We start from the raw sequence: 26,175 nt of genomic DNA on the forward strand, positions 1-26,175 counted from the left end.
ATCCACACGTCAGCATGCTCATTATAAAAGTGTTTAAACGGTCCAAATACTGAAACATCCAGAGGCTGGAGACGATGGCTGGTATGCGGCGGAAGTGTCAGCAATATTATACGCGGAAGTAGCCTTGGATATTTGTTTCTGACCTTTGCGGCAAATTATTTTTTGGGGCTTATGTGCCGTTGTCACGCCCGTCTCGTCTACATTGAAAATAGATTCTGGTCCTAGGTTATTTTTTTCATATACAGATCTCAGGTTATTATAAAATTTAGACACATTACGTTTATTGAATGCAGTGGCGCGACTCAAACTCGTGGGTTCTGGAGCACGAAGAGATAAATGAGAATTTCTCGACATAAAACCCCTCAACCAATCATAAGAAGCGGCTTGGTTTCGGGTCCAGTTATCAGGAATTTTTTTTGGTTTTCTTTTGCAAATTCAAAGACAAACCTTCTAGTCTGAATCGGGGTAAGGCCATAATTAAGATTTGCTGAAGTTAGCAAATACTCCTCTAGCGCTTTTTCTTCATCAGGTGCGAATATTTGCGATGTAACAAAATTTGGAGAAAAACTTATACTCTCATCGTTTTTATATTTGTTCACATACCTCAGTAGGGGCATCTTATCTATTCCATATTTTTTTGCAGTTGTCCTAATTTTCGCGTTTTGATTAACAATTTCTAATACGGCATCTTTAACATCCGCAGGACAGTTTATCTTACGACCCTTAGACTTCCACTTAAAAGGCATCTATAAAGAAAAATTGTCAAAAATTCAGATATTGATATTGAATCATTGCAATTAATTTTTAAAAAATTAATATGGGAGGTTTGATACATGTATCAAAGCTCCCTAAAGAGCAAATTATTAAATGACTAGTGTTATCATTTCTAACCTTAAACTGAGAATCGCGAGATTTTGTTGGAACACGTGTTTCTAAACGTAGTAACAAAGAAACTATCAACTTGCGTATAAAAACTGAAGTCCAATAGTTATAACCTTATGTATTGCAGGCGTATACTTACATTATGACGATTAAAATCACACTTTTCTTGTGAAACCAGCAAGAACTCATGTGAAACGATCACCGTTCGTTAAAGTCCCTAGATTGGTAGAGTACCGCAATTGACGCCATTTTGACTCCAACACTTTGGTGGGAAATTTGAAAAGACGTCACATTTAATCTAGATAAATCTACAAAAATTTATTTTCGTACTTCCGGGACTGAAGTGACAACTGCAAATAAAAATTTAAGCTATATCAACGAAAGCAGGTTATGATCTGTGGTTATGATATCAACACGATGCCGTCAGATGTTATCGGCGGCCATTTTAACTCCAAAGGAGTGGACAAATCACTCTACCAATCTAGGGACTTTAACCGTTCGTTACAGCGTTCTGGCATCTATTAGAGAATAATATAACTACGCGCATTTTTGACTGCAGGTTGTTATACGGAAAATAAATATCAGTATCAAACCTCCCTATGTATCATTGCTCCCCAGTCTCCCCTATTTAACAAAAAGGTAAAATAAAAGTGGACCATTTCTTTTTCTAAAATGAGAATAAAAATCACATTTGGGCAATCCATTATGCAATAGGGCTCGTAGATTATGTATGCTCGGTACAGTGCTTGTCACTTGCGACATTATGAAATAATTCTAAAATTAACAATGATTGTTATTCATTCTCTAAGTATGTATATCTTAGGGATACATAATTAATAATTATATGTAAAATTATTATTTAGATATAAAGTCTTCCAAGTATCAAATAGCCGGTGAGATGAGCGCTAGCTGGGATATAGTCCTCTTCACAGAAGGTATATTTCAGCATTATCATCAATCAAGTAACAAACATTTTAATTTTAGAAACTTCTTGTGAGTATGTTCCTTCATTTTGGGCTGTAAATTCTCAAAAAAATCAATATTTGTGGCCCTCAATTAGAGGCCTGGCTCGCATTCGAAAAATGATCGATGATTGCGAACCTCCAAATCATCTCCTAGATTACCACGAATGTTCCGCTATATGCAAGGGGACGACAAAACGATAGGACTAAAGCTAAGGAAATGGTACAGCTAACACTCGACGCCTCCAGTTCAGATGTTGATGGTAGATAGCTACTTATACATATACGTACAACAGGTAATCGGATCTGTGAACGCAGCAAATAAAATTGAGGAAATATTGACTATTTAGTGGTCATAACCAAACTTGGTGTTATGTGTTTGTATAACATTTGCAAACATGAAAATAGACCAAAAGGTAGTCAAAACACTGAAAATGTTCAATTTTCATTTTTCTCAGTTTGGCGTTCATGTTCACGGACCTGTTGCAATAATGTACTGATCAAATTGACATTTTAATATCAAAATGTTATTCATTCCCACCATCAAATGTAGAAAATGAGATAGGTACGTATTTTTTGTAAATTAAATCAATTGTTAAAGATATGATTACCAAGATGGCCGAAGTAAAATTCGAGGTGAGGGAGTGGAAAAAAGAGGTTCATGTCATGAACCAGTTATTTCATGAGTTTCGGCAACTAACTGTTACGGCTCTCTATTCCTATCTACAACAATTTTCCCTGCCATAGTGATGATGAATTAAATATACTTGAGGGAAAGTTGATAGATGAAACAGTTCACAAATCTGGTATGTTTGTTATAAGATTACCTATAGTATTAAAAAAGATATCCGTGTGTTGAAACTAAAAGCCTGTATTAGACGGTAACATTTCTTACAATATATTTGTTACCAAATTTATAAACAAATGAATTATGACCGTCTAAAACAGAAATTAATAGCTTTCATATCAAAATGTATACAAAATGTGATGAAAAATAGAACTTGTTCTATTCCCATACAAATTTTGGTAATATTTCAGATGTGAGCATGCGTATTGCTTTAATAAACAGTCAGCTGTTCAAGAACTAACTTCAGTGGATATCGACCTTGCTCATAACCTATATGTAAATATTTTACAAAACACATTTTGAAATTGTATCAACCGCCAAGAACTCTTTTATGTCGCGATGTCGTGGTCAAATGATCAGGTTTCATTGCTGATTGAGCAATACCAACAGCACGAGTGTTTATACTTTGTTCAACATCGCGATTATCATAATAAAAACCGAAGAAATGCTGCGTTACAACAAATTTGCGAAAAAATGAATCAAATACGTCCAAATACTTCCATACATGAAATCCAGAAGAAATGGAATGGTATTAGAAATACATATGCCAGTGAACGAAGGAAATCCATTGCAAGCTCTCGTAGTGGGGCTGGGTCAGAAGACGTGAGTTAAAACTGTTAGTTATGTACAGAAAATATAAATTAGGTATCATTTCAGATCTACATACCATCGCTGTGGTATTACGAAAAGCTGGTATTTCTAAACGAACATTTAAATATAAGAAAGTCTGTTTCATCGTACGCTACAGAAGAAAGCGAAAACTATTTAACTGATTCTCCAACTAGTCTGTTAGAGGGCGAATATGAGTTGCAACCTCAAGGTGAATTTCTCCAACTAGTCTGTTAGAGGGCGAATATGAGTTGCAACCTCAAGGTGAATTACTATCACTGTAAATTTAGAATACTACAATAAGAGGACAATCTACACAATGATACTACAGACGAGCATGAGAAACTATTCCAAATATCGGCGGGTAATGATACCCACCTCTCCAGGCGTGATTCCTAGCAGCTTCGGTTGCCTCGTTACTCTGCCGATCAGATGTTCGGTAAGAAAACTCAACCTTGTTTCAATACATATAATAAATAAGCAAATAGGTAGCTAAAATCAGATGCTGCATGGGTACATAACAAACAACAAAGCAAAACTGCGGCAACAATAAAATATTCGTTAACCGGTAAGTATATAAGATTATAACAATAATAAACAGACAACGTACCTACTGTACAGATCACATAGGCGTGCTGATATGCTTGATAAGTATGGCCATACCCTTAACAAAAGTACTTACGGGTTTGAACTTACAGGGAGTAATGTAGTTGCAGTCGAGCTTGCCTTGGTAAGTTATTTGAGTATTTTATTTATCCTATTGAAGCAGCTTCTGAGACGGTTGTACAGTTCCAGATGGCCATTCAGCCCACTAGATGGCGTGGACCAGGCGACACCACTTTCTAATACGGGGTGACGATAAAAGCTGGTAGGCGATGTACAATTAACACCCACCACTCGCAGGTAAACAATCTTCAACAATCACAGCCAAGCCAAACATATGCATTCCATTTACCGATTCCCAGTTTGAAGGTAATTTATTAAATTAGACAAATAATACAAAAAAAAACCCTAAAAGGTCAAAAGAATAAGTCTTTGGAATTTCAAAGCCTCAAGCCGTACCTGTACAATTTTCGGAAATATCCCTACGTTGAACAATTTCAACCAATAAGCAGTGCAATACACGTACAGGGTTTTTTCCCAATCCAGTCAGCCTTAAAAGAACGAACATCGTTACCAATCTACAATGTGTACAAAATGGCGCTTACCTCAGAACGTTAAGCGATAACAAAACCACACTAAAGGTGAAGAATTGCCCAAAATAAACGTATCCACAATGATACACGGCAATACCAATTACTATCGCTTTTCGTAATTAACCCAGAAGACTGGAGTACTGACAAATTTCCAATAATTAAGGATTTAACGATTTTCTCAAACATGGGAGTGCCACAACGGTCGGTGATCAAAAAGGAAGGATTTTCAACGTTATTATCGGTTTTGAAGATACCGGCTCTGACCTAAAGACCTCCAAAAATTCCTCAGATAAACCAACATAGACGTTCCCTACATTGACAAACATGGCAGGCCGCTTACAGCCCTTAAATTGATGACTGGATCCTATAATAAGTAAACTACTAACCTAGCAAAACAGTTGCTTGCGTAAAAACAGTAGCCAACGGGAACAAATGATTAACAACGAAATTCCTAATGTCTCCGCCACTGGAGATCAATAACTACAATCTACATTCACAAGTATACTATTCTCCGCTACATGCGTGCATAACAAAACCTCTAACCGTACTTCATTATGTACAATTATATTTTTCTATTTGTGGGACTTGTTCAAAAATTTACGTTCATTACACCTTATACGAAGCGGTAGTCCAGTTCCCAACGATGATAATGTATATGTGGGAGAAACTGCAACTTGTAGATCTGCTCGGAAAAAATACAAAAAAGACGACAGAAATCATAATGTCGACGTTACCGAAAAAGCTTCGAAAGCATTAGATAAGTTAACTACCGCAGTGTCATCGGTACTTGGGACTTCCACAGAAGATCCCGATGAAGTATACGCAAAATATATATGTTCACGGATCGGTGCAATTCAAAGCAGAAAAAGGAAATTGAAACTACAGCATCACATTGAGACCCTGATTTTTAATGCCGAAATTGAAGAAGCCGAATGATTTGTAAATATGTAAACAAGTGTTAAATGAAAGAAACAATACTATTTTTGGTTTATATTAATTTCAAAATAACCACTGTCATTACAAAACATCGTTCTGCCATGGTACTGCCCCATTCGTAACAAAAAATCTTGAAAATAAATTTCGTGCTTCTAAAGCTTCACTGGCAGCTCTATTGCCACCTTGCATATCTGTCAACTTTTTCAATTTACCTATATTATCCTCGGTATTTTCAGATGGTTCTAAATATCTCGGATTTTTTTCTAATAAAAAGTTGTGTAAAATACAACAAGTTAAGGTAATTAGTTCAACTTTATCAGGATTCAAATTTATTGTATTTAATAAAATCCTGAACCTATTGGCCAAGATGCCAAACGAATTTTCAATTACTCGTCTTGCCCGTGACAATCGGTAATTAAATATTCTTCGCTCATTTGTCAATCCACGACTGTGATACGGTTTCATGATTCTCGTTGACAGAGGGAATGCATCATCAGCTACAAATGTATAAGGCAATTGTGTATTTTGACCAGGTAAGCATTCATGGGGAGGAAAGTTTAATGTATTATGATCTATTGCCCATTTTAAGGAGGATTCTCTATAAACTCCTCCATCGCTTACTCTACCATTGACACCAATATCAACGTACAGAAATTTGTAAGATGCATCTGCAACTGCAAGAAGCACAATACTGTGATCCCCTTTATAGTTAAAGTAGTATGATCCTGAACTTCGTGGAGGCCTAAAATTTATATGTTTTCCGTCAATGGCACCTAGACATAATGGAAAATTCCAATGTTTTTGAAACTCGGAGGCAATAACTCTCCACTCCAATTCTGTAGTTGGCATCTAAAGCAAAATCAGTAGTACACAAATATGGACATAGTAATGCAGGGCCGTATGCAGGAGTACGCCAGGGCAGGTTGAGCCTGCCCTGGAAAATTTTAAGCCTGCCCTAGTCTGGTTTCAAAAATTTTATTTATAATTTCCGGGTGTACTAAAAGTCTAAAAATATATTTTGATATAATTTCGTTTGTACTCGTAAGATTAGACATACACATAAGCAATGACTATAATTCATTGCACTTTGCATTAATGCAGTCGCACCGCACCAATGCCTTGTATTTCTTTCGTTTGTGTTTTGCGCGAACTGTCTTCAGTCTTGAATTAAAACACTACGCTATGCTATAGGAAGTTATTTGTGCAATTAGCAATTTTGATTGCAGTGGATTGTGGAAGTCGTAACGACCGACGGTGTCAGTGATAGTGATTGTAAACTCTTTGCGACGGCCGGCGCTTATGTTATAACTAGGTAGGTAAGAGGTACCTAACTACTGTGAAATTTTTTCAAACGTAATTAGTGAAGTAACTTTTACTAAATTACTTTATAATTTACTTTTTATACATGATTAAGGACTTTTCTATGAGCTGTTCTATAATTTCTTTTGCAAACAAATCTGAGATGAGAGCGTCCAGCGAACCGAAGTAGTCATTGCTTATTCATTTATAAACAATGGTAAGTGGTAAAACGAAATTACCCAAAGGCAACAGTTTTTTATTTCAGATTTATATATGTACCTATATATTTTAAACATTCAATGGGCAAGAACATGACACAAAATGCTAGGCTTACTGGCTAGACAGTACAATTTCGCTCGCTTGTTCACTCAGAGCTATATGATTGAATTGTCAGGAGATATGTATCGATTTACATATATTTTTTCAAAAATCTTCCTTAATTTTTTTTTTCATTTTTAAGTTCTATAAACTCAACATTCGAAATGCACATGAAATGATTTTTCAACTTATTCTCAATCTGGATAATTCTGATAAGGAAAACCTGCCATCGTTGCACCAGGGGATGAAATTAATAATCCTTAAAAATTTCCGAACCCTCACTTGTCTGCAGCTAGTACACAGTTTCCCCTAGTAGTATTAGAGTGTCGATCAAATCTTTGCAAGGACTTCAGTGATATTTCTGCAAATGGCGATCTCGACTGCAACATAATTTTATCGGCTTATCCTAAAATAACGATCAAGAAGTTTCAAGCAGAATGGTTTCAAGATTCAAATGGCTGGAATATTCAGTAATGGCAGATCGGCTTTTGTTATTTTACTTGTCGACAATTTCGTTTCTTTAGGAGCAAAGAAATTCCTTTACTTGACGGGTTTGAAATGGAAAATGGCGTTAAGTAGAATAAAGGTTTTCAAAAACAGCCTCCTCTGAAGTTCATATCACAGCTGTAATGATGTGGCATGAAAAGAGAAACGTCAAGAAAAACAGTTTTTTCGGTATCACTATGGTCAGATGTCGTGCTTTGAACGTCATAGGTATTACATAGTCCATTGCAAAAGTTATTTCAGTTTCTGGCAATTAATGAATTAGCATTTTCGTGTAGCATATGAAAATTGAAGAACATCGAGCAACGGCTTATTTCGACCTTTTTGCATATACATTACTCTTTAAGATAATACTTGCTGATCTGTTAAATACATACGCAGCTAATGCGACGTATTATCTCCGGAGATTCAAATAATTTGATCGCATAATGGCAGAAATGGTTTCGAAAGGCATTATAATGATATTCGCATGCTGATGTTCATGGTACAGTAATTTAGAAGATGGTACGCACGATAAAACAATCGTGAGAACATTGCCATTGGACTTAGTACGTTACTGCGGAAGGTGAAGGAATCTATTTTAAAAATAAAAACTTGTACTGATTTGGACGCTAAAACATTTACAGACTTAACTTTAGCATCTTACGAGTATGGCTTAGATACTTCCAAAATTTTGGTCAGTGTTATGATGGAGCAGCTGTTATGAGTGGTCCACAAAGGGGGAGTGGCAAACCTTATCCAACAGCGCTTGACAGAGTAATTCCATACGTGCATGCGCAATCATCGATTGCATCTAGTAATTGTACAAAGCTTCAAGGAAATATCCACAATTAGGCAATACTCGTAATGCGCCATGCTCTACATGTTTCTTAAAGAAAGGAGTTTATCAAAAATTTTACGATGGACACGTACTGTGTCGCCTTCTGGAACAGCGCTGGAGCGGTCATTTGGACGTTCTCGTCTAATTTTCAATAATTATTGGAAATATATCAAGGTAGAAAAAATATGAAGGCAGGGCATATCGAGCCGATTATGTTGTAAGAAAGTACTGGTTTACTGAATTATTCGCTAAAGAATTCCGATTTTGCACTGGTGTTTCATGAAAAAAGTGGTTAGAAACTATTCATCCTGCTGATAAATTACTTTCATCGCCAGAAGCGAGTTTTGAGAGACTCTGTTGTGCTTATAAAATCGTAGTGAATTCTTCTTACTTCCTACAGAAATGAAAGCGTTTATAAAAATGATTGGATGAGAAAATCAACACCGGTTTCATGTTGCTGAGATGATACTCACACTTCAGAAAAAGACAAAAAAGACAAACACACTCTTAGGATACTAGTATATGATAAAACGGGCGAAAGATAGAAGAGTGGACCAAAATGAAAAATACTTCATTGTCAATATTTATGAACCTGGATGTTATCTTAACTGAAATGAAAGTAAGATTTGGAAGACAACATGAGCTGCTAATTTGCACGTTTCCAGTGTGAAGACTGAAAATATCGATTTTAAGACAAAATTAAATATTTGGAAAACTTTGGGTGTAAAACTGCCAATCTCGAAGAATTGTTAGTTGTAACGATTTATAAACGTCAAAAGAAAGAGAACCCTGTGATTTAGCTGTCTTTTGCATAATTTTCCGCAACGAGTTGCATTCGCGACCTGTAGCAATTTTTGGCGACTGCCAGGGTGTTTGAGTGGTAACACTGGAGGTGTGAATCTACGTTCTCGGTTTAACAAGATCACCGTCCACAGCGACTGTCTATGTGGTCAATCAACGAATGTCAAATTTGATCCTGCTTGCAATTCGAACAAATCGAAAAAAATCTCAACTTCGCTCACTTTTGAGAAAATTTAATCAGCAGAAGAGCAGACGACTGCAACTTTTCTAAAATAAATAACCATATTCTTCGTATTTTTTTTATGTGTATAATTATGTAAATATAAAATATGGCTACTCTGTCAATGTCATTCTGATTTCAGATTGAGTGTATACATTTACGAACAAAACAAAATCAATGAAAGTACTGCAAAAAAACTACAAGCTCTTTACATTTTGATATAAAATTTCAGTCTGCCCTGAGTTTTTGTGGGCCTGCCCTTATTATAAATTCTGGCTAGAGAGCCTGTTAAATGATGTACCTGTAAATATACAGATTTTAATTTTTCACAGATTGCATTACAAACGTCAGGAATTATCAAGCTAATGGTGCTTTCATGTATTCGGGTGGCAAACATTAGAGATCGATAAGTTTCTCCTGTTGCAAGGAATCTTAGAGTTAATGCTAACCTGTAAAACTCAATTAAATTTGAATTAACTTTTTTATATCTCAAACCTTGCTTCAGCAGAAATACTCTCTCTCATGTTAGTGGTTTGTTTCACAATATCACTTCGTATACATTCAAGAAGTTCATCAAAATGTTGTCCACACATTCTAATAAATTGGCGATAAGATTCTGCATCCTTCGTTCGCAATTCTTGTTCTAACATATGTAGAACACCTCTTCCATCTTGCCGCTTTAAAAGCCACTTTTCAGACCATATTCTTCGCTTTAAAAGCCACTTTTCAGACCATATTCTTCTTTTTTTTTTAGTTTTTTGTTTCAGCTGCTTCATTAGTAAAACGCATATTACTCCAGCTGCAGCCGATAACACTCCTATTTTTTTGGCATTGGCAAAATTCATAATAAATTGTTGAATTTAAAACAATTAATACCTATAGGTTATGTACAATCTCACACTTCAAACTTTGAGAAGCAAAAGTAACTACATGATTTTGTAGTGTTTTTATTCATACCAACTACCTGAAAATCGTTACTGCGCCGTCTCACGTAATATTTTTGTTCACAGAAATAATTTCATGTAATACAGGTCGGCAATTTGCTTCCTTTTTATTGTAAACAGATTTTTGTGAATAATTTTTTGTAACAAATCTGCTGTAAAAAAAGTTACCGTCTAATACAGGCTTCTTCACTGTAATAACACTTATGGCCGTTTGCACCGACAAATTTAAGCGGAGTTTAGTTTAAGCGTAGCTTAAAATCCATGGCAACCATTGTCTCAATAATCGTTGCCATGGATTTTAAGCTACACTTAAGCTAAGCTCCGCTTAAATTTGTCGGTGCAAACGGCCATTAGAAACAAAATTATAGTATGCAAACTTCATCTAATAAATTTGACTTGTCAGAATGTACCTAGTCACAAACAATATTAATAAAATACAAAGCGTTTTTTGTTGGTACAGGATGAACTAGATTGCACACTTTCTCTTGGACAATTGAGGTCCAGGTACCTATAGTCTGTAAAATGAGTATAATATTTTTTCTATATCTATAAAAGGTGTTTCCATAAGAAAGTGTCCAATTTGGACTACCTTGTCCAATGCACAATCTAAAATCACCATCTGTGTTTTAATAATTCTAGGTGATGATGCTGTCTACAATGGGCGGAGAAGACAAAAAAAAAACTTTCAGTTAGAATATTAAAAAAGATTCTCGACAAATCTTTGGCACGTAAATTTTCATATTACGGAAAGAAAGGCAAACAAAATTTTTCAAATTATAAACTTATTAATAAAGTAATATTAGGTAGGTACAATAAATTAATGTCCAGCTAATTTTTTAATCTTTATTATTGTTTAGTCGCAGTTAAGAATAAATTCGAAGTCGACGATCTGGAAATGTCTAGAATTCTGAGCGGACTTTGGCCTGTGCTACGGATTGGGACGGTGGTCGTAAGGAGCGGGAAAAAAAAATCATTAAGTCTAAATATAATCATGACTCCCAAGTACGAATGTCGATGAATGAGATTATTGTATCTATTTCAGTTCATTGTAGCCGAATGTACATTTTAAATATGGCCGCCATGAATCAGAAAGGATAATAATCGCGGCGTAAATAGAATTGCGTTCACCGTATGTAAATAATGTAAGTTAGGGAAAAAACTGCATATAAATACATATTGTGTATTAACTGTTTAGCGGGATATGCCAAATAAATCGACGGCTGTTTCAGATGAATTTATTTACAACGATGATGAAATATGTACAGGTAGAGGAGCGAGTAATCAGCGTTGTTTGGCGATGAATCGGTCGCGACGTTTCGGCTGGACTCGGTTCGGTAGGTTGCTTGCAAGTAGCTGGTCGAAGTGGTCTTGAAGCGCGATCGGGAACGACTGACTTCTCAGGGAAACGAGCGTGGTTTTATACTGTCGTCTCGCTTCCTATTGGATGAACCGGTGAGCCAATGCGGAGACGCGTTACCGTCGTCTGCGGTGAGTATTCGTACGGTCGCCACAAACTGTAAGGTCAAAGTCCGAGTCATTGTAAATAATTCATTTAGAGCTAGTAGAACACTTAAATCTGTCTTGCAGTGGGCGGTCCCGAGTTAATTTGATTTCAACATCGATCGCAGCGAAGCCATCGTGCTTCGAGCGGCCGTTCTGAGCACATCTACGTCTTAAGACCACCTCGACCAACATCGTTCACGTTCGATCCACTTCGGATCGTACCCAACCGAGCACCGCCGGAGCGGTATTTAAGAAGGTTCTCCAACGCAGGCACGAAGAAGAGAGGTAACCCCGACGGAAAAGGTGCTCTTTTCAGAGCAGGATGCCCAACGGAAGGGCAGCCAACTCCGCTGCCGCCGCAGGTGCCGTACCGATGGAGGAAAACAGCGTCATGAAACCATCGCCACCAGCCACCCAACAGACGTCCCTCGAACTCGATTCAACAGAACCTCATCTCCATCCATATATACGGAAAGCTACTCTTCATCACCCTCCACCGTCACCAGCTTCACCAAGCACGCCTTCGCTACCACAACCGCAGCACGTGTCCTCCAAGCGCCGGAAGACGGGACACGATAACGAGACAGACATGGAAACCGACCACGAGCGCCCCACTACACCATCCAGGTCCTACGCCTCAGCGGCAGCCACCACCACCACCGGAAGCAACCCAAAACAACCGCAGTCAGCCTCCAAGCCATCAGCGAGGATACCGCCGATCCGCATCCCGGTTTTCCCATCATTTGTGCACCACGCAAGGGCCATCAAACACCTCCTGAAACGCCTTGCTGACATCAGAGCCGACAGCACCGGAGCGCGCGTCATGGCGCAGTCCGTCGACGAATTCAGACTAGTCCAAGACTACCTGAAAAAGCAGAATCTCGAGTTCTACACCTACACTCTTCCTTCCGAGAAAGAGATCAAGGTAGCCATCCGGGGACTTGCGGCTTCAGTGACCCCCGATGAAATTAAAGAAGAGCTGCAAGACCAAGGATACACACCCACCTACGTGACCAGGATCCAAGGACGCGGTCGCCCAACCAGCAACACCTTCCTGGTCACCCTCAAAAACATCCCCGGGGCCACCAAAATCTACGAACTACGACAGCTAGTGTTCTGCCACAATATAAAGGTCTCCGCATTCCGCAGCAACCGGCCGATAGCACAGTGCTTCGCCTGCCAACGTTTCGGCCACTCCAATCTGAACTGCGGCTATGCTCCGAGATGCGCCTGTCCTGCCTACCAAGCAGAGCTCAGCAAAAAGATTGGCAGAGATTCCACCTACCCGCAACCCCTCCTGGCAGCGCCGGAACCCGTCACGGAGACGAGCGAACCCACCCTCACGTCCGATGAAGAAGACCGCGAGTGGAAACAGCAGCAGTCCCAGCGCAGGAAGAAGAAGAAGACGAAGAAACTATCTCCATCCCCAGCCAAACCCACCACCCAACAATCAAGAGCAACCCCCTCAACGTCATCCGTTCCAGCGTCAGTCCCCCAGGGCCGCACACCATCCAGCAGCACGCAACAACCTCCGCTAGCTGCAAGCAATCCACCACCACCCGCAGCAACCAATCCACCACCGCCAAGAGCATCTAATCCAGAACCACCACCACCCACGATCAACCACCCACCCAGAGCAGCTAACAAAAGACAATCGTCTACGACCATCTTCCGGCCACAACCGCCTCAACAGCAGACGCCGCAAGTCCTTATCATCTCCGGCTACCAAATCCACCTAGAGCGCATTACTGGGTGGATTGTGAAAATCGCAGAGGCTTTCCAAGCGGGAAGAACCATCGTCCCACTGCTGATAGCAGCGTACGGCGACATCATAACCTTCTGCGATGGACAATAGGCCCCCAACACAGAGGCGCACCTTCACCGTCCTGCACTGGAACGCCAACGGCATACGCAACAAGCGAGACATCCTCAAACACCTACTGTCAGAATGCGACGTCGACATCGCGGCCATCGGCGAAACCCACCTGGCTGACTACATGCAGTTTAAATTACCCAACTACCATACGTACCGCACCGATCGACAAGTTCCGGCGGGGCGTCCGGCGTCAGGAGGAACGGCACTGTTGGTACATCGCAGAATAGTGCACGAACCAATTCAACTTCCGCCCACCACTTCGATCGAAGCCACCGGCGTGCAGGTTAAGCTAGGCAGCAAGAAGACCAACGTAGTCGCCGTGTACCGCAGTCCATCAAAACCGTTCCGACCGGAAGAAATTGACGACCTCCTACGCCAATGTGAAAGCAACATAATCGCCGGCGACCTGAATGCAAAGCACACGAGCTGGGGTTCGGTGCACCCAAATTCAGCCGGGGACACGCTCCACACTCACGCCACCGGGAAGGACTACGCGATCATCGGACCTGACAGCCCGACGCACATCCCCGGAGCCCCCAACCAAAGCCCAGACGTGCTAGACATAACGATACTGCAGGCGGTACCGTTTCCATATGAGATGGAGGTTATACAGGACATGACCTCAGACCATCTCCCAGTGCTAGTGACCCTCCACACGACTCCCGCAAACGTGGACGGGAAGCAAACCAGAAAAGCAACCAACTGGAAGAAATTCAACGAACGTCTCCAGCACACTGTCACCACAGGCAACCCGGTCATCCGCAATACGGCAGAGCTTAACGACTGCGTACAAACACTAACCAATGCCCTCCAAGATGCCATCGCTACCGCTACTAGAGAACTACCGGCCAGAGTCAGAAGAAAACTTCCGACCTACCTCCTTGACGAGATCCGAGTCAAACGGCGGCTAGTTCGACAGTGGCAGATAACGAGAGATCCTGCAATAAAGCGCGAACTAAACGCCAAACAAGCCGCTCTTAAAAACGCTATCAGCGCGTACCGCAATACCGAATGGAACGAGCACGTCGAACGAACCATCCAAAGGCAAGGCCACGCGTTCAGCATCGCAAGCGCCCTCACCAAGCGGAAACCACCAGCCTGCCCGCTTCAAGCCCCCGATGGACGGAAATACGACGACCGGGAAAAAGCCGGCATATTCGCCCACACGTTACGTGAAAACTTTACGCCCCACCCCGCCACGGACGTCAACCATACACAAGCGGTGGAAACTGAACACCTCAGAATCCGAACGCTGCCCACGACCAACAACATACCCCTAACCTCGCCGTCCGAAGTCAGGGATATGATACTTCAACAAAAACCGCGAAAAGCCCCGAGGCACGACGACATCACATACAAGGCCCTACAAAACATCACCAGAACAGTGTTAGCCTACATTACCCGGCTATTCAACTCCGCCATCGTACTCAAGCACTTCCCGGTTGCATGGAAGCAAGCGATAGTAATTATGCTGCCCAAACCAGGAAAGGTCCTCACCGACCCAAACAACTACCGTCCCATCTCGCTGCTTCCTGCACTGGGAAAAATATTCGAGAGGATACTTCTCGCACGACTGCTGCCGCTTATCAACATCCGACCCGAGCAGTTTGGGTTCCGGAAAAACCACTCCACCACCCAGCAAATTATCGGGCTCGTCGACGCTGTGGCCGAGAACTTCAACAGAGCGAAGTGTACGGTGGCGGCCTCCTTCGAGAACGAAAAGGCCTTCGACAAAGTATGGGTGCAAGGTCTCATATTCAAATTATCGAGAACTCCGAACATCCCGCTGGACTTCGTTCATCTCATCGACCACTACCTGACCGACCGTACCTTCAAAGTTCGAGTAGGCAACACATTTTCGGACGCCGAATCAGCACGAGCAGGAGTACCGCAGGGCGGCTGCCTGTCGCCCGTGCTGTTCAGCATCTACATCAACGACGTCCCGGTCGGTCCGGACGTCAAAATAGCCCTGTACGCCGACGATCTACTAATTCACGGCAACCATAGGCTACCCAACATCGCCGTACGACGAACACAGGAATCCATCGATACCATTATCAATTGGGCGAGCCGCTGGCGGCTCAAATTCAACCCCGCTAAAACTGAGGCTGTGATATTCACCAACAAAAAATTTTACCAGGACTACAACAAATTAAACGTCGCCGGTCAAGACATCCAATGGTCTCCCTCCATCCGATACCTGGGCGTAACAATCGACAGAAAACTGACCTTCAACCGACACGCGGATGAAGTAACCACCAAAGCTCGGGGAAGAAGAGCGCATCTCTACCCTCTACTCAGCAACAGCGCCCTTACCGAGAAGACAAAACTCGCGATCTACAAGACGTGCGTGCGCCCCATCATGACGTACGCTTCAGCAGGCTGGAAGACGTACGTCGGAAAATCCTACGCGAAAAAGATGGAAGCGGTGCAATCCATCGCCTTACGGACCATCTGCAAGGCAGATTGGTTCGTAAGGAACGAATACATCCGGCAGGCCCTGGAAATACCAACCCTATCCGACCACATTCGCTCGCTGACCGAGAAGGTTTTCGAAAAACTAGACAAATCAGACGTCGACCACATCAGGAACCTCGCACCTGTGGCAGGCACACAGGAGCGAAAAAAGAAGGGGCCAAGGAGGGTGCTGGTGGAAAACCAATAATCCTCAACCACTCTAGTTCCCACCAACCGCGTCAGCAAGAGGTGACGCAGCCCGTTAGAACCCTTGCCTAACAATCCTCACTGGTGGAACAGAGATGGAAATAGGACATCGCTCCAAGAGCAATACGCACACCCTCATAAACAACAAAAGAGGAAACAAGACGTCATGAACTACAACCAGCAAGCAGTAAAAGCTAGGGCTGCCGAAATATGCCATCCAGCTCACCAAACGAAGGCAGCGAAGCCCAGACTGCACTCTGAATCCTAGTGAACATTAACAACCGGCATTATGGCTCAATGGTAGAGCGTCGAGTTATAAATCCGGAGGTTGGGTGTTCGAACCTGGGTTGAGGTGAATTTTTCATCTGTGGCAGAGATGGAAATTACCTTAGACCAGCTTCGAGCATTCTGCCGGCTACTCCGAATTAGGTTTTCCTGCAGTTTTCCTAATTCGTAAGGTAAATACCGGAGTAGTATAGAACAACGCAAGACCTTCTGCAGAGGCCCCTCTAAAAAGCATTATGCGGGTCACTCTGTAATTGGGCGCAAGCCTGTTGAGGGCCCAGAACAAGAGAGGGATAATAAATAAATAAACAATAGACAAGGTATTTATAAACCAGTAAACATTATTGCGTTGTAGTTCATCATCTTTGTTGTTCGTCTCGTCGTAGACTATTGCATTGTCGTTTGAATTTGTGTTATTGTAAAGGCGATTTAATCACCTACTAGGATTGCATTCAAATAAGTGTTTGTGAGCACTGTTTGCTTTCATTTTAACGACTTGAGCCTGGAGGCGTTACTACACGCATTTACAGCAGTTTGTTTTGATTTTCGATTTGACTAACCTAATAAAGAAAGATTTTCCTTTCTATGCAGTGAATTTTTGTGAATGAATGAGTTAACCCTACTTTCACAGGAACGTACCGCCTTAACCCCCATTTCTTTTGGTGTGTGCTATTTAGAGCAAAAAGGCGATTTTCTAACAGAAAAAGAACGTAATAGGTTTTTAATAAAGACTAGTGATTTTTATTCATTTATCCTTTCCCATTTCCTCGAGGCCAGAAAAGGATCACCGACTGAAGCTAGCCGGCGCCCAACAATAATTATTTTATGTAAGAAGAACCACTTCTAAATAAAATAGTTTGAGAAAGAAACGGTAGGAAAAGTTGAAAAGTAACCAGCTGGTTACACCTTGTGAGAAAATATTGGACCAAGATTTAATAGCTTTCAAATTCTATGTTGGTACAACACAGATTACATTATTCCTCCAATATTTCCATTCTATATTGTGGTAATATAGTTCAACAATATTGGCCCATGTTTATAAACAATTTACATCCCATATTGGTTCAATGTAGGCTGCAATATTTCCCCGATATTGTAACTATCAGATCGGGCCAATGTAGTATACCAATATTGGTTTTATATTGTAAGTGACATTGAACCAATATTGTTTACTATATTGGCCCAATTTTTAAAAGCGTTCACATTCTATGTTGGCGCAATATAAAAATACAATATGAAATCAATGTTGGGCCAGTTGATAGCCATTATTGCGTGCTACTTGGGATGGTCCACATTTTCCTTATCTTTAAGCGGCTGGTGCGATTTATCTGATGTAACAGGATCTGGGGGCAATGTCGGTGTTCTCAGAGATCTGTCAACATCGCACGGGCCAGCTGCAGGAGCAGGATTATTGACCGGCGTGTCTATCATTTCAGCTGGCTCAAACATCCAATCGTCAAAGATTTTCGAATTTAGAGGTTGAATGCCTGTTTTTCTAAACCCATTGACAGTTGTTTTGATGCTAGCAGCTTTCATGTACGCGTTCCCGGAAAGGTTGCCTATTTGGGATATTGTGACTGGTCGGCCTGGATGTTGCTGCATCCATTTTTGAACTTCTGAAGTACAATACGTGCTAAGTGGCGACATGAAACTGACGTCCGATGGCTGTAACCGATGGGTGGTATGCGGTGCAAAGCAGAGCATTACAAGACCGCTAAATCTCCTTTTGCATCCATCCCGACGAAGGATAAAAAGCTTTCCTTCCTGGAGGAGCAGCTCTGGATCTAGGAAAAATGAACGTAGGCGGCATAAATACACCAGTAACACTCATGCAAATTTCCACAGTGACAAGAACGCCGCGTTCAGCTGAAGATATGTAAAACCTTTATGTACCCACCGTATGCTTTATGTAAACAGGATAAGTGTATTCACCTTATGTATTATGTACTTATGTAAAATGTTGTGCCTTGGCCGAGTTGTAGGCATTTTTATTTCAAATTTAAATTTCGCGCGTTCCCGATATGCATTGTGACTGACGTCATGTATGTGCGCCGGCGAAAACAGCGACACGTTGTTGTTGACGATGCTTTTGAAACGTTCACATTTGATTTAATATACATTTTAATCTTTGATGTTTATTAATGCCATCTTTGGCACGTAAACCAAATGGTTTTATTGTCAAATAATATATACAATATATACAAGCGGCTCGGATCGTAGGCGAAGCGTGGTTTCAGCGGGTCTGAGCTGGCGGATCGATCGGGGAGTAATGGTCAGCTGTAGACGGAGCCGGTAGTCGAGGTCGCGTTCGGCTGTAGGCGGCTGGAGCTGTTGAAGATCTCGAAGCGCGGATGCCACTGCTCTCTGCTCAATCAATCAATCAATCAATCAAAATACGTTTATTTACATCTTATAGGTATATGATACATTAATTGTTAGTATTAGATGAATGGCGGACTGCTCAGGACTTGTGTCCTCTTCAGCCCTTGGTTAGTACGTGATGTATGAAATGTATTTACAATGCATGCTATTTGTCTATGCTATACTGTGCAGGTATCGGCTCGTGTCCTTGGTGCATTGCGCGTCGTCGTTGTCGAGGGGGTGGTAGAGTTCGCGGTCGGTTCTCGTTCGGTGTAGGATTGGTGAGGGTGGTGTTGTTGGTGTTGGATTCCGGTACGTGTGTCCTTATCTGAAAAAGAAAAAAAAAGAAGGCAGTAAATGTTTCTTTTTGGTTTTTTAGTATGGTTTGCGTTACCGGATGGTGTAAGGGGCGTTGTCAAGGAGCTCTTCGAATTCCTGGGGTAGGTCTTCGAGTAGTTGGGTTAGGAGTACGGGAGGGAATTTGAATTTCCTTTTGGGTTTTCGGGGAAGGGGACCTCCTGTGGCGGATTTATTGCAGGGGATCTTTAGGATATCTTTGGTGGGCTGGGTGTCGCCGTGGACCCTGCGCTGTGCAAATCTTGTTTGTAGGGATGCGAGTCTGTGTGTGATAGGTTGTATGTTTGCGTGTTCGATGGTAAGGTCGGAAGGGTGGCGTGGATCGAGTCTGTGTATTTTCCGTAAGATATTGCGTTCGCAGGCGGCGATTTGGTGTCGTTGACTAGAGGAGAGGGTGCAGTACAGGGGGGCTCGGTAATCGATGAGTGGTCTGATGTACGTTTTGTAAGTGTGTTGGAGCGTTCTGGGGTCACATCCGTTGATGCGACCCCGAAGGGCGCTCAGTAGTTGTGTGCGTTTCCTAACTTTGTCTAGTGTGAGCGTTAGGTCGTGGTTCCAATTCAACGTACTTGTGAGATGAACTCCCAAGTGCTTGATTCGGTTTGTGAGCTGTAGCGGTGTGTTGTTCAGGTATAGGTGAACGTCTTCGTGTTGTTGTCGTGGGTTTTTACTGTAGTCGGGGTGTCTGAAGAGTATTGTTTGTGTTTTCTCGGGATTTAACTGGATTCTCCAGCGATTGGCCCATGTCGTGTATCGTGTGAGAGTGTCGTTCAGTGTGCGTGTGGCTCTTGTGCTGGTGCGGTCTGTTGTCCAAAAGGCAGTGTCATCTGCGAATAGTGTACAACTGGTTTTGGCGTTGCCTGGTTGTGGTGTGTCGTTAGTATATATGATGTAAAGAAGGGGAGCGAGAGGTGAGCCTTGGGGAACCCCTGCGAGGGGTGTGAATGGATCGGATAGTTCTCTGGCAACTTTTACTCTGGCAGTTCGATTGGAAAGGTATGATAGCAGGAATTTGGTCATTTTATCGTGGATATTCAGGGAGCGGAGCTTGTGGATTAGTCCGGCGTGCCAGACAGAGTCGAAGGCTTGTTTGATATCTAGGAAAATTGCGAGAGTGCAGTTGCCGTTGTTGAAGGATCTGACAATCTCTGATTGCAGTTTAAGGAGAGGATCTTGGGTGCATCTAAGGGGTCTGAAACCAAACTGTGCGGGAGGTAGGAGATTGCTAGTCTCCAGATGGTGTCTTAATCGTTGGGCCATAATTTGTTCGAGGGTTTTTCCGATGCAGTTTAAGAGAGATATGGGTCGGTAAGAGGATGCTCTGGTGGTATCTGCTTGTGGTTTTGGGATCATGACTATGGATGAGGATTTCCAGGGTGCTGGAAAGTATGGGAGTTGGATGCAGCGGTTGTAGATGGTGGATAGCAATGTGATTGCGGAGGGAGGAAGGTGGCGTAGTATCAGTCTGTTTATGTTGTCCGGTCCGGGTGCTGAATTGCGTCCACTTTTGATAGTGTCGACAATTGTTTGGGGGGGTATTGGCTGAAGGAGGGGATCGTCAGGAGGTTGTTGAGGGACGTCTTGATCCCGAAAATAAGCTAACCGCTGTTCAACCGCCAGCTTAAACTCGAGATCGTAGTTGGGAAGGTCGGGTGATTGAAAGGCTTCTTGTAGGTGTCTGGCAAATAAATCTGCCTTGTCTTTGTCTGTGGATACTATGTTGCCTCCTTGGTCTGTTAGGTGGGTTCGTTGGATTTTTCTGTTGCCGGTCAGTACGTTGAACTGGTGCCAGTATCGACGTCCGTCTCTGTAGTCCAGAGCGGAAGTCACCCTGACCCAGTTCTCTTCAGTTAGTCGTGTCGTTTCTCGTCTTATTAGGGAGTTCAGTCTGTTGTATTGTGTCTTGAGCGCGGCGTCACGGGATCGTAGGTATTGACGGAACACTCGCCTCTTCTCCCTAATGAGATTAAGTATCCTATCAGGGAGCTTCTGGCGATAGAGATGATGGGGTTTCGTAGGGACGGCGATGGAGACTGCATCGGAAATGGTGGTGGTAAGTGTGTCGACTGCCGAGTCGACGTCTTGTGGTGTTTCGAGAGAAGGGTGTGGCTGAATGTTTTCGGTGATGTGTTGGGCAAAAACTTTCCAGTTGGCTCTGGAAAAGTCTTTTTTATAGATCACCGTGGGCGGAAGAGCAGGGGGCGGGCTGAAGTTCGTGCGGACAAGCAAAGGAAGATGATCGGAGGTGATTGTGGTGCCTAGGAAGCAGTTGGCGTCGATGTAGCGGAAGAGGGGTTCGGTGAAAATGATATGGTCGACAATAGAAGTTCCGTTGTGCGAGACAAAGGTTGGGGTGGTGTTGTTAACACGACAGATAGGAAGGGTTATTAGGTGGTTGGCGAGAATAATGCCGTTGGGGTTGCAGGTGGAATCGCCGAAGAGGGTGTTTCGGGAGTTAAGATCCCCCAGCAACACGGCGTGGCGGAGGGTGGAGATATACCGAAATAGGTCATCCGGGAGGGGGTCATTGGGTGGATTGTAAAAACTGAAGAAGCTGATATTGATGTTGGGGAAGTGGACGGTGGCGGCAACACATTCTAGGTGTTGAAGGTGGGGCGGAAGTGTTAATGGAGTGGAGGGAAAGCGGTCCCTGACAAGCAGGGCCGTTCCGCGTGCTCCCCTGAGGGAACTGTTTTTTTGAAATGTTTTGTAGTCTCTGAAAGAGAGGACGGCGTTGGAAGTTAGTTTGGTTTCAGTTATTGAAAGGATCTGAATTTGGTCGGAGTGCAGGAGGTTTTTTATGAGGGGGCGTTTGCGGCGTAAGCCACAGGAGTTAACGGTACCGACGACGAAATCCATGATTGCGGAATTAAGAAATAACTATGTAGGGAGTGGAAAACGCTACCACGTTTCCGGAGAAGGATGCCCAGGTTCTTCGGTTAAGGAATGGTTGGGACGCTTGGTCGATTGCTTGGATGACCTCCGAACGGCGGTCGGGGAAAAGATGGATGAAGGTAAGGGCTATGGTTCGTAGGAAGTCGGTTTGGCGTAGGTAGTAGGCGGTTTCTGGTAGTGCGGAGGATTCGGAGGAGACGGACTGGGTGTCGGCGGGTTTGGGTGGAGCTGCTTCGGCGGGAGTGCTGGGGATTTCTTTGCGTTTGGTACATTCAAAGGAATAGGTGGGGTGGGGTCCGGAACAGTTATTGCATTTGGGTTGGGTGTCGGGTTTGCACATGTTGGGTTGTGGTTTTCACCACAGGAGGGACAGATTTGGACGCGGTAGTGCATTCGGAGGAGAGGTGGCCGATTTTGGTGCATAGGGAGCAGTACTTAGGAGTAGGGTCTGGAATGTGGGACGGTTCGCAGGGATAGTGTCTGCTGAACATGAAGATACCGTGTTGGAGGAGGTGTTCTAGGGTGAATTTGCTGGTTGTAATGATCCGTACAAAGGTGGTGGGGAGGTTGGTCGCTCGGGAGATGATGCGCAGAGCGCGGGTAATTCTGGGGAGATTGATGGCTTGCAGGATTTCGGGTTCCGTGATGTCTCGGTCGACATTACGGATGACGCAGGAGAAAGATGGTGGTTTAGGGGTGTGGGTTTGGGGTTTTGGACCGGATAGTTGGGTGAAGGATACGTTGGGATCGCCGAATAGGTGTTGGAGTTTTTTGGAGAGGTCGAAAGCAACAGGGAGTTTAGTTTCTATAAGGGCTGTCTGGTTGTGGTTGAATTTTAGGTTTGTAAGCGGGAGGTAGCTGGGTTGGCGGAGGAGTTCGAGGGAGGGGTAATTGAGAAGGTTTGTGCTGCGGAGGTTTGGGTAGTTGGGTTTTCGTTTTAGGTTGTTTTTGTTGTGGGGGATTGGGTGGACGAGGAGCGGGTTGTTTAGGTCCCGAGGGACGGGGTGCAGAACAGCCAGGGCGAACCATGGCAAGATTCTGAGTGGTAATAGATAATGACCGGGGTGCAGAAACACCCCGAGTGTGTAATGGGTGGTACAGGCGGCTAATCTAGGGATGGGTTACGAGAGCGGAAATAAAAAAATAAATTGATTTCACCTTTCTCGCAGCAGCTTTAGACCGGTTGGTCTCCGACTCGGCTCCGCGCGGCTGTTTGGTACAGGGACGGCTCTGCGGGCTCTGCTGGGTTTCTGCGGGACTGGTTACTCGACGGATCTTAGAAAACGAATCGATCACTTAGAAGACCGGACGCGAACTGCTCTCTGCTCGCAGGAACGCCGCTTATAAAGGATTCCGACTCGCGTCGTGTGCTGTCATTGGCCGGTACGTTTCGCCAATGCGATGGGCGCTAGGGCTCACTACGGAACAAGCCGGCACACGCTCGCCACACCATCCTACACAGGCACTAGTGCTTACTCCAAAGAACTGAACCTCCATATCACCCAACCACTAGGCAAACTTCCTACTGTACGTTATAATTTGTCGGCGGATTAAGGTTTATTTAGGTACTTTTTTTAGAAAATAAGTTAAAACCAAGAGGGAAATTTATTTTTACATCGCAATTTGCCAATTTCAGGGGTGACAGACTATTTAAACGTAATCTATTCAATAAATGAAATATTTGGTGTACTACAAAACTTACAACCTCCGCAGAATTACTGTACAATGTAAATGTGAATTTTTTAGAAAGTTACGTAATTTTAATTCGAATTTTTAGAGACCAATTTGGAAGTTCATAACATAAACAAAAATATTTAGTGTACCAGTTATAACCCCTGCAATTAAAGATTGTAAGTGTGAAGAGCGAATAAGAAAGAAATTAAGTGAAATGTATTAGGAAAAACGTCAATATTGTAGTCAATCAAGTTGACCGTAGATGAAAGTTCTGAGGGAGGCGACATTTGAGTACACGCCAGGATACTCCATATCACCACATCCGTAGCCCCACGAGACGATTCCCACCTGCTTTCCATCAACAACGAGTGGACCGCCAGAATCTCCCTGGCACGAATCCTTTCCCGGACTACGAAAACAAAGCATAGCGTCTGTTATGCGACCATCGTAAATCTGGTTGCACTGCTCCCTATTGAATTCATCAAGCTCAACGGCTTGCAATTTATAAGAGAATAACCCGGATATATTGGCGCCCCAGCCGGTGCAAACTGCCTTACGATCACCTTCTTTGGCATCTACGTCGACCATTTGAATTGGTTTGCTGCTGAGTGTTTCTTTGATATTTTCGGTTAAGGTTAACACGCAGACGTCGTTGTTTAGTTCCAATGGATCATATGCGGGATTTTGAGTAATTTTGCCCACTTGGATCACCGTACCTCCCGTTCCGCGATTAGAGCTGGAGTGGCGAATGGTTAATACATCAGCAGAAAAGCTGAAAGATATTAATTATCCTTGAGGAATTGTTGTTAGTGAGTGATACCTGTTAGTGCAGTGAGCTGCGGTGAGAATCTTGTTTGGGCCAATAATTGAACCGCCACAAATATGACGACCTGAACTTTGCAAAGACACCTGATATGGATATTCCTTAATATCGGCGTCATGACCACCAACGATTCTACCGTCGAGTCTCGGTGTTCGCGTTTGTAGTTTCGCACCTAACGTAAAATGGTTGTGGCACTTCCCTTTTGGAAGATTATGGTCGACTTACCTAGTGCTGAAACAGCGAGGGCAGAAATCAACAACAGTCGGAACATTTTATAATGCACAAATGAGAAAGAACTGATTAACCGAACGAAATATATATACTCTCTTGGATAAACCACGTCACAGCTTCAATGAGATAATTGATTATTTTTGAAGATCTTGAGCTTATCTCCTCAAGTGTCGAAACTATACACCAAGCATTCTATGTTTCTCCTTTTTGTAACGTATTAAATGGTTTAAGCTGGCCTGAAAGTCGATTGATTGATCTGACTTAAAAGCACAGTTTAGTTCTTTGCCATTTCTTGATCGTAATTAGGCACTTGATCTTTGTTGTATCTAAGGTCTACAGTAAAAAATCGAAGTGCGTGAATTATCAAGATTAATTGGTATATCGGGAAGTACTTAAAATAAAATTCCTATTCTATTCCTATTATCACGGTGACGAGATACTCGATAAAAAAACCTGTTGCATGTCCCTCAAAACTGAACGGCCACAGCTTCGCCACTGGTATATCTGCCTTAGAGGGAACTCTGCTTTCTAGTTATAGCTTCTTCTCCGGGCGTTCATTTGTTTCCGATGTTCCTATCCTTTGGTATCGTTCCCTTCCCTGTTTTCCCCCCTATTCCTCCCCTTTTTATTGTCCTCTCCCTGCGTTATTTTCTGTCGCCCCCTCTTCCTCTTGGCTACGTGTGCTTATGTCTGATTCATCCTCCACCTCCAGTATTCTTCTGCTTTCTTTCTTCATTTGATGCTTGTCTCTGCTCCACTCTTCCCTTCTTCCCATGGGAATCCCCGAGGCGGTTACCGTTTGGTCTATGGTGGTGTTCCATGTGAAGCAAGGTCGACCTACCTTCCATTCCGAGGCACATAGATTTTTGGCAGCCCGTATAGTCCATTGAAAAGTTACATTTGGGGTTGCGTTTGTCAGAGGACGCAATTTTATTTTTTAGATATCAACGGGGGGTTAGTCTAAAGTTAAATCCAAGTTTGTGGGGTTGCAGCCCTTGTCCCGCGGCCGCCATCTTGAAAAAAGGGGTGCAAATGGTTTTTATGGTTTATCTGACAAACTATTGGTCTCACAAAAAATGTGTTCAGATATTAATAATAATTAATTAATTAATAAATGAATAAGAATAAAATTCTCTACAACTTTGGTTCAGTAACTTTTAGTCGTATA

At 42.8% G+C, this 26,175-nt stretch overlaps 2 protein-coding genes and 2 long non-coding RNA genes across 5 annotated transcripts; 1 reads left to right on the forward strand and 3 right to left on the reverse strand.

Annotated features, from left to right (window-relative positions):
• Nucleotides 1-3,635: 3,635 nt before the first annotated feature.
• On the forward strand, nucleotides 3,636-4,192 carry LOC116159199. The gene is made up of 4 exons (XR_004142913.1): nucleotides 3,636-3,739; nucleotides 3,789-3,868; nucleotides 3,922-4,030; nucleotides 4,090-4,192. It is a non-coding gene; the product is annotated as an uncharacterized LOC116159199 (long non-coding RNA).
• Nucleotides 4,193-4,194: 2 nt separating this feature from the next.
• On the reverse strand, nucleotides 4,195-5,077 carry LOC116159198. Its single transcript, XR_004142912.1, has 3 exons — nucleotides 4,509-5,077; nucleotides 4,363-4,454; nucleotides 4,195-4,311 (listed from the first exon to the last, which is right to left on the reverse strand). It is a non-coding gene; the product is annotated as an uncharacterized LOC116159198 (long non-coding RNA).
• A 394-nt stretch (nucleotides 5,078-5,471) lies between these two features.
• On the reverse strand, nucleotides 5,472-10,516 carry LOC116159197. 2 transcript variants are annotated; one of them, XM_031472146.1, is made up of 4 exons: nucleotides 10,137-10,516; nucleotides 9,890-10,104; nucleotides 9,696-9,843; nucleotides 5,472-6,281 (listed from the first exon to the last, which is right to left on the reverse strand). In XM_031472146.1, the coding sequence occupies exons 2-4, from the start codon at nucleotides 10,042-10,044 to the stop codon at nucleotides 5,514-5,516; spliced, it is 1,071 nt and encodes a 356-aa protein (XP_031328006.1). In that variant the 5' UTR covers nucleotides 10,045-10,104; nucleotides 10,137-10,516; the 3' UTR covers nucleotides 5,472-5,513. The 2 variants fall into 2 exon arrangements, with proteins under 2 accessions (XP_031328006.1, XP_031328005.1); XM_031472145.1 differs by having other exon boundaries at nucleotides 9,890-10,093; nucleotides 10,127-10,516.
• Nucleotides 10,517-24,147: 13,631 nt separating this feature from the next.
• Nucleotides 24,148-25,142, reverse strand: LOC116158800 (trypsin alpha-like). The gene is made up of 3 exons (XM_031471642.1): nucleotides 25,002-25,142; nucleotides 24,774-24,948; nucleotides 24,148-24,725 (listed from the first exon to the last, which is right to left on the reverse strand). Exons 1-3 carry the CDS (start codon nucleotides 25,045-25,047, stop codon nucleotides 24,197-24,199), a joined length of 750 nt encoding a protein of 249 aa, XP_031327502.1. The 5' UTR covers nucleotides 25,048-25,142; the 3' UTR covers nucleotides 24,148-24,196.
• Between the last annotated feature and the right edge of the window lie 1,033 nt (nucleotides 25,143-26,175).

This window comes from Photinus pyralis, unplaced genomic scaffold, assembly GCF_008802855.1.
Source record: "Photinus pyralis isolate 1611_PpyrPB1 unplaced genomic scaffold, Ppyr1.3 Ppyr1.4_LG1, whole genome shotgun sequence".
Lineage (NCBI taxonomy): Eukaryota > Metazoa > Arthropoda > Insecta > Coleoptera > Lampyridae > Photinus > Photinus pyralis.

Bases quoted from the DNA above. Each gene is read 5' to 3' on its own strand.
- LOC116158800 (XM_031471642.1), bottom strand. From the start codon at position 25,047: ATGTTCCGACTGTTGTTGATTTCTGCCCTCGCTGTTTCAGCACTAG. The intron at 24,949-25,001 runs GTAAGTCGACCA...ATTTTACGTTAG, and splicing joins CCTCGCTGTTTCAGCACTAG to GTGCGAAACTACAAACGCGA. The intron at 24,726-24,773 runs GTATCACTCACT...AATATCTTTCAG, and splicing joins GCAGCTCACTGCACTAACAG to CTTTTCTGCTGATGTATTAA.
- LOC116159197 (XM_031472145.1), bottom strand. From the start codon at position 10,239: ATGAATTTTGCCAATGCCAAAAAAATAGGAGTGTTATCGGCTGCAGCT. The intron at 10,094-10,126 runs GTCTGAAAAGTG...GCGAAGAATATG, and splicing joins AAAAAAAAAAGAAGAATATG to GTCTGAAAAGTGGCTTTTAA. The intron at 9,844-9,889 runs GTTTGAGATATA...TGAGTTTTACAG, and splicing joins AGTATTTCTGCTGAAGCAAG to GTTAGCATTAACTCTAAGAT.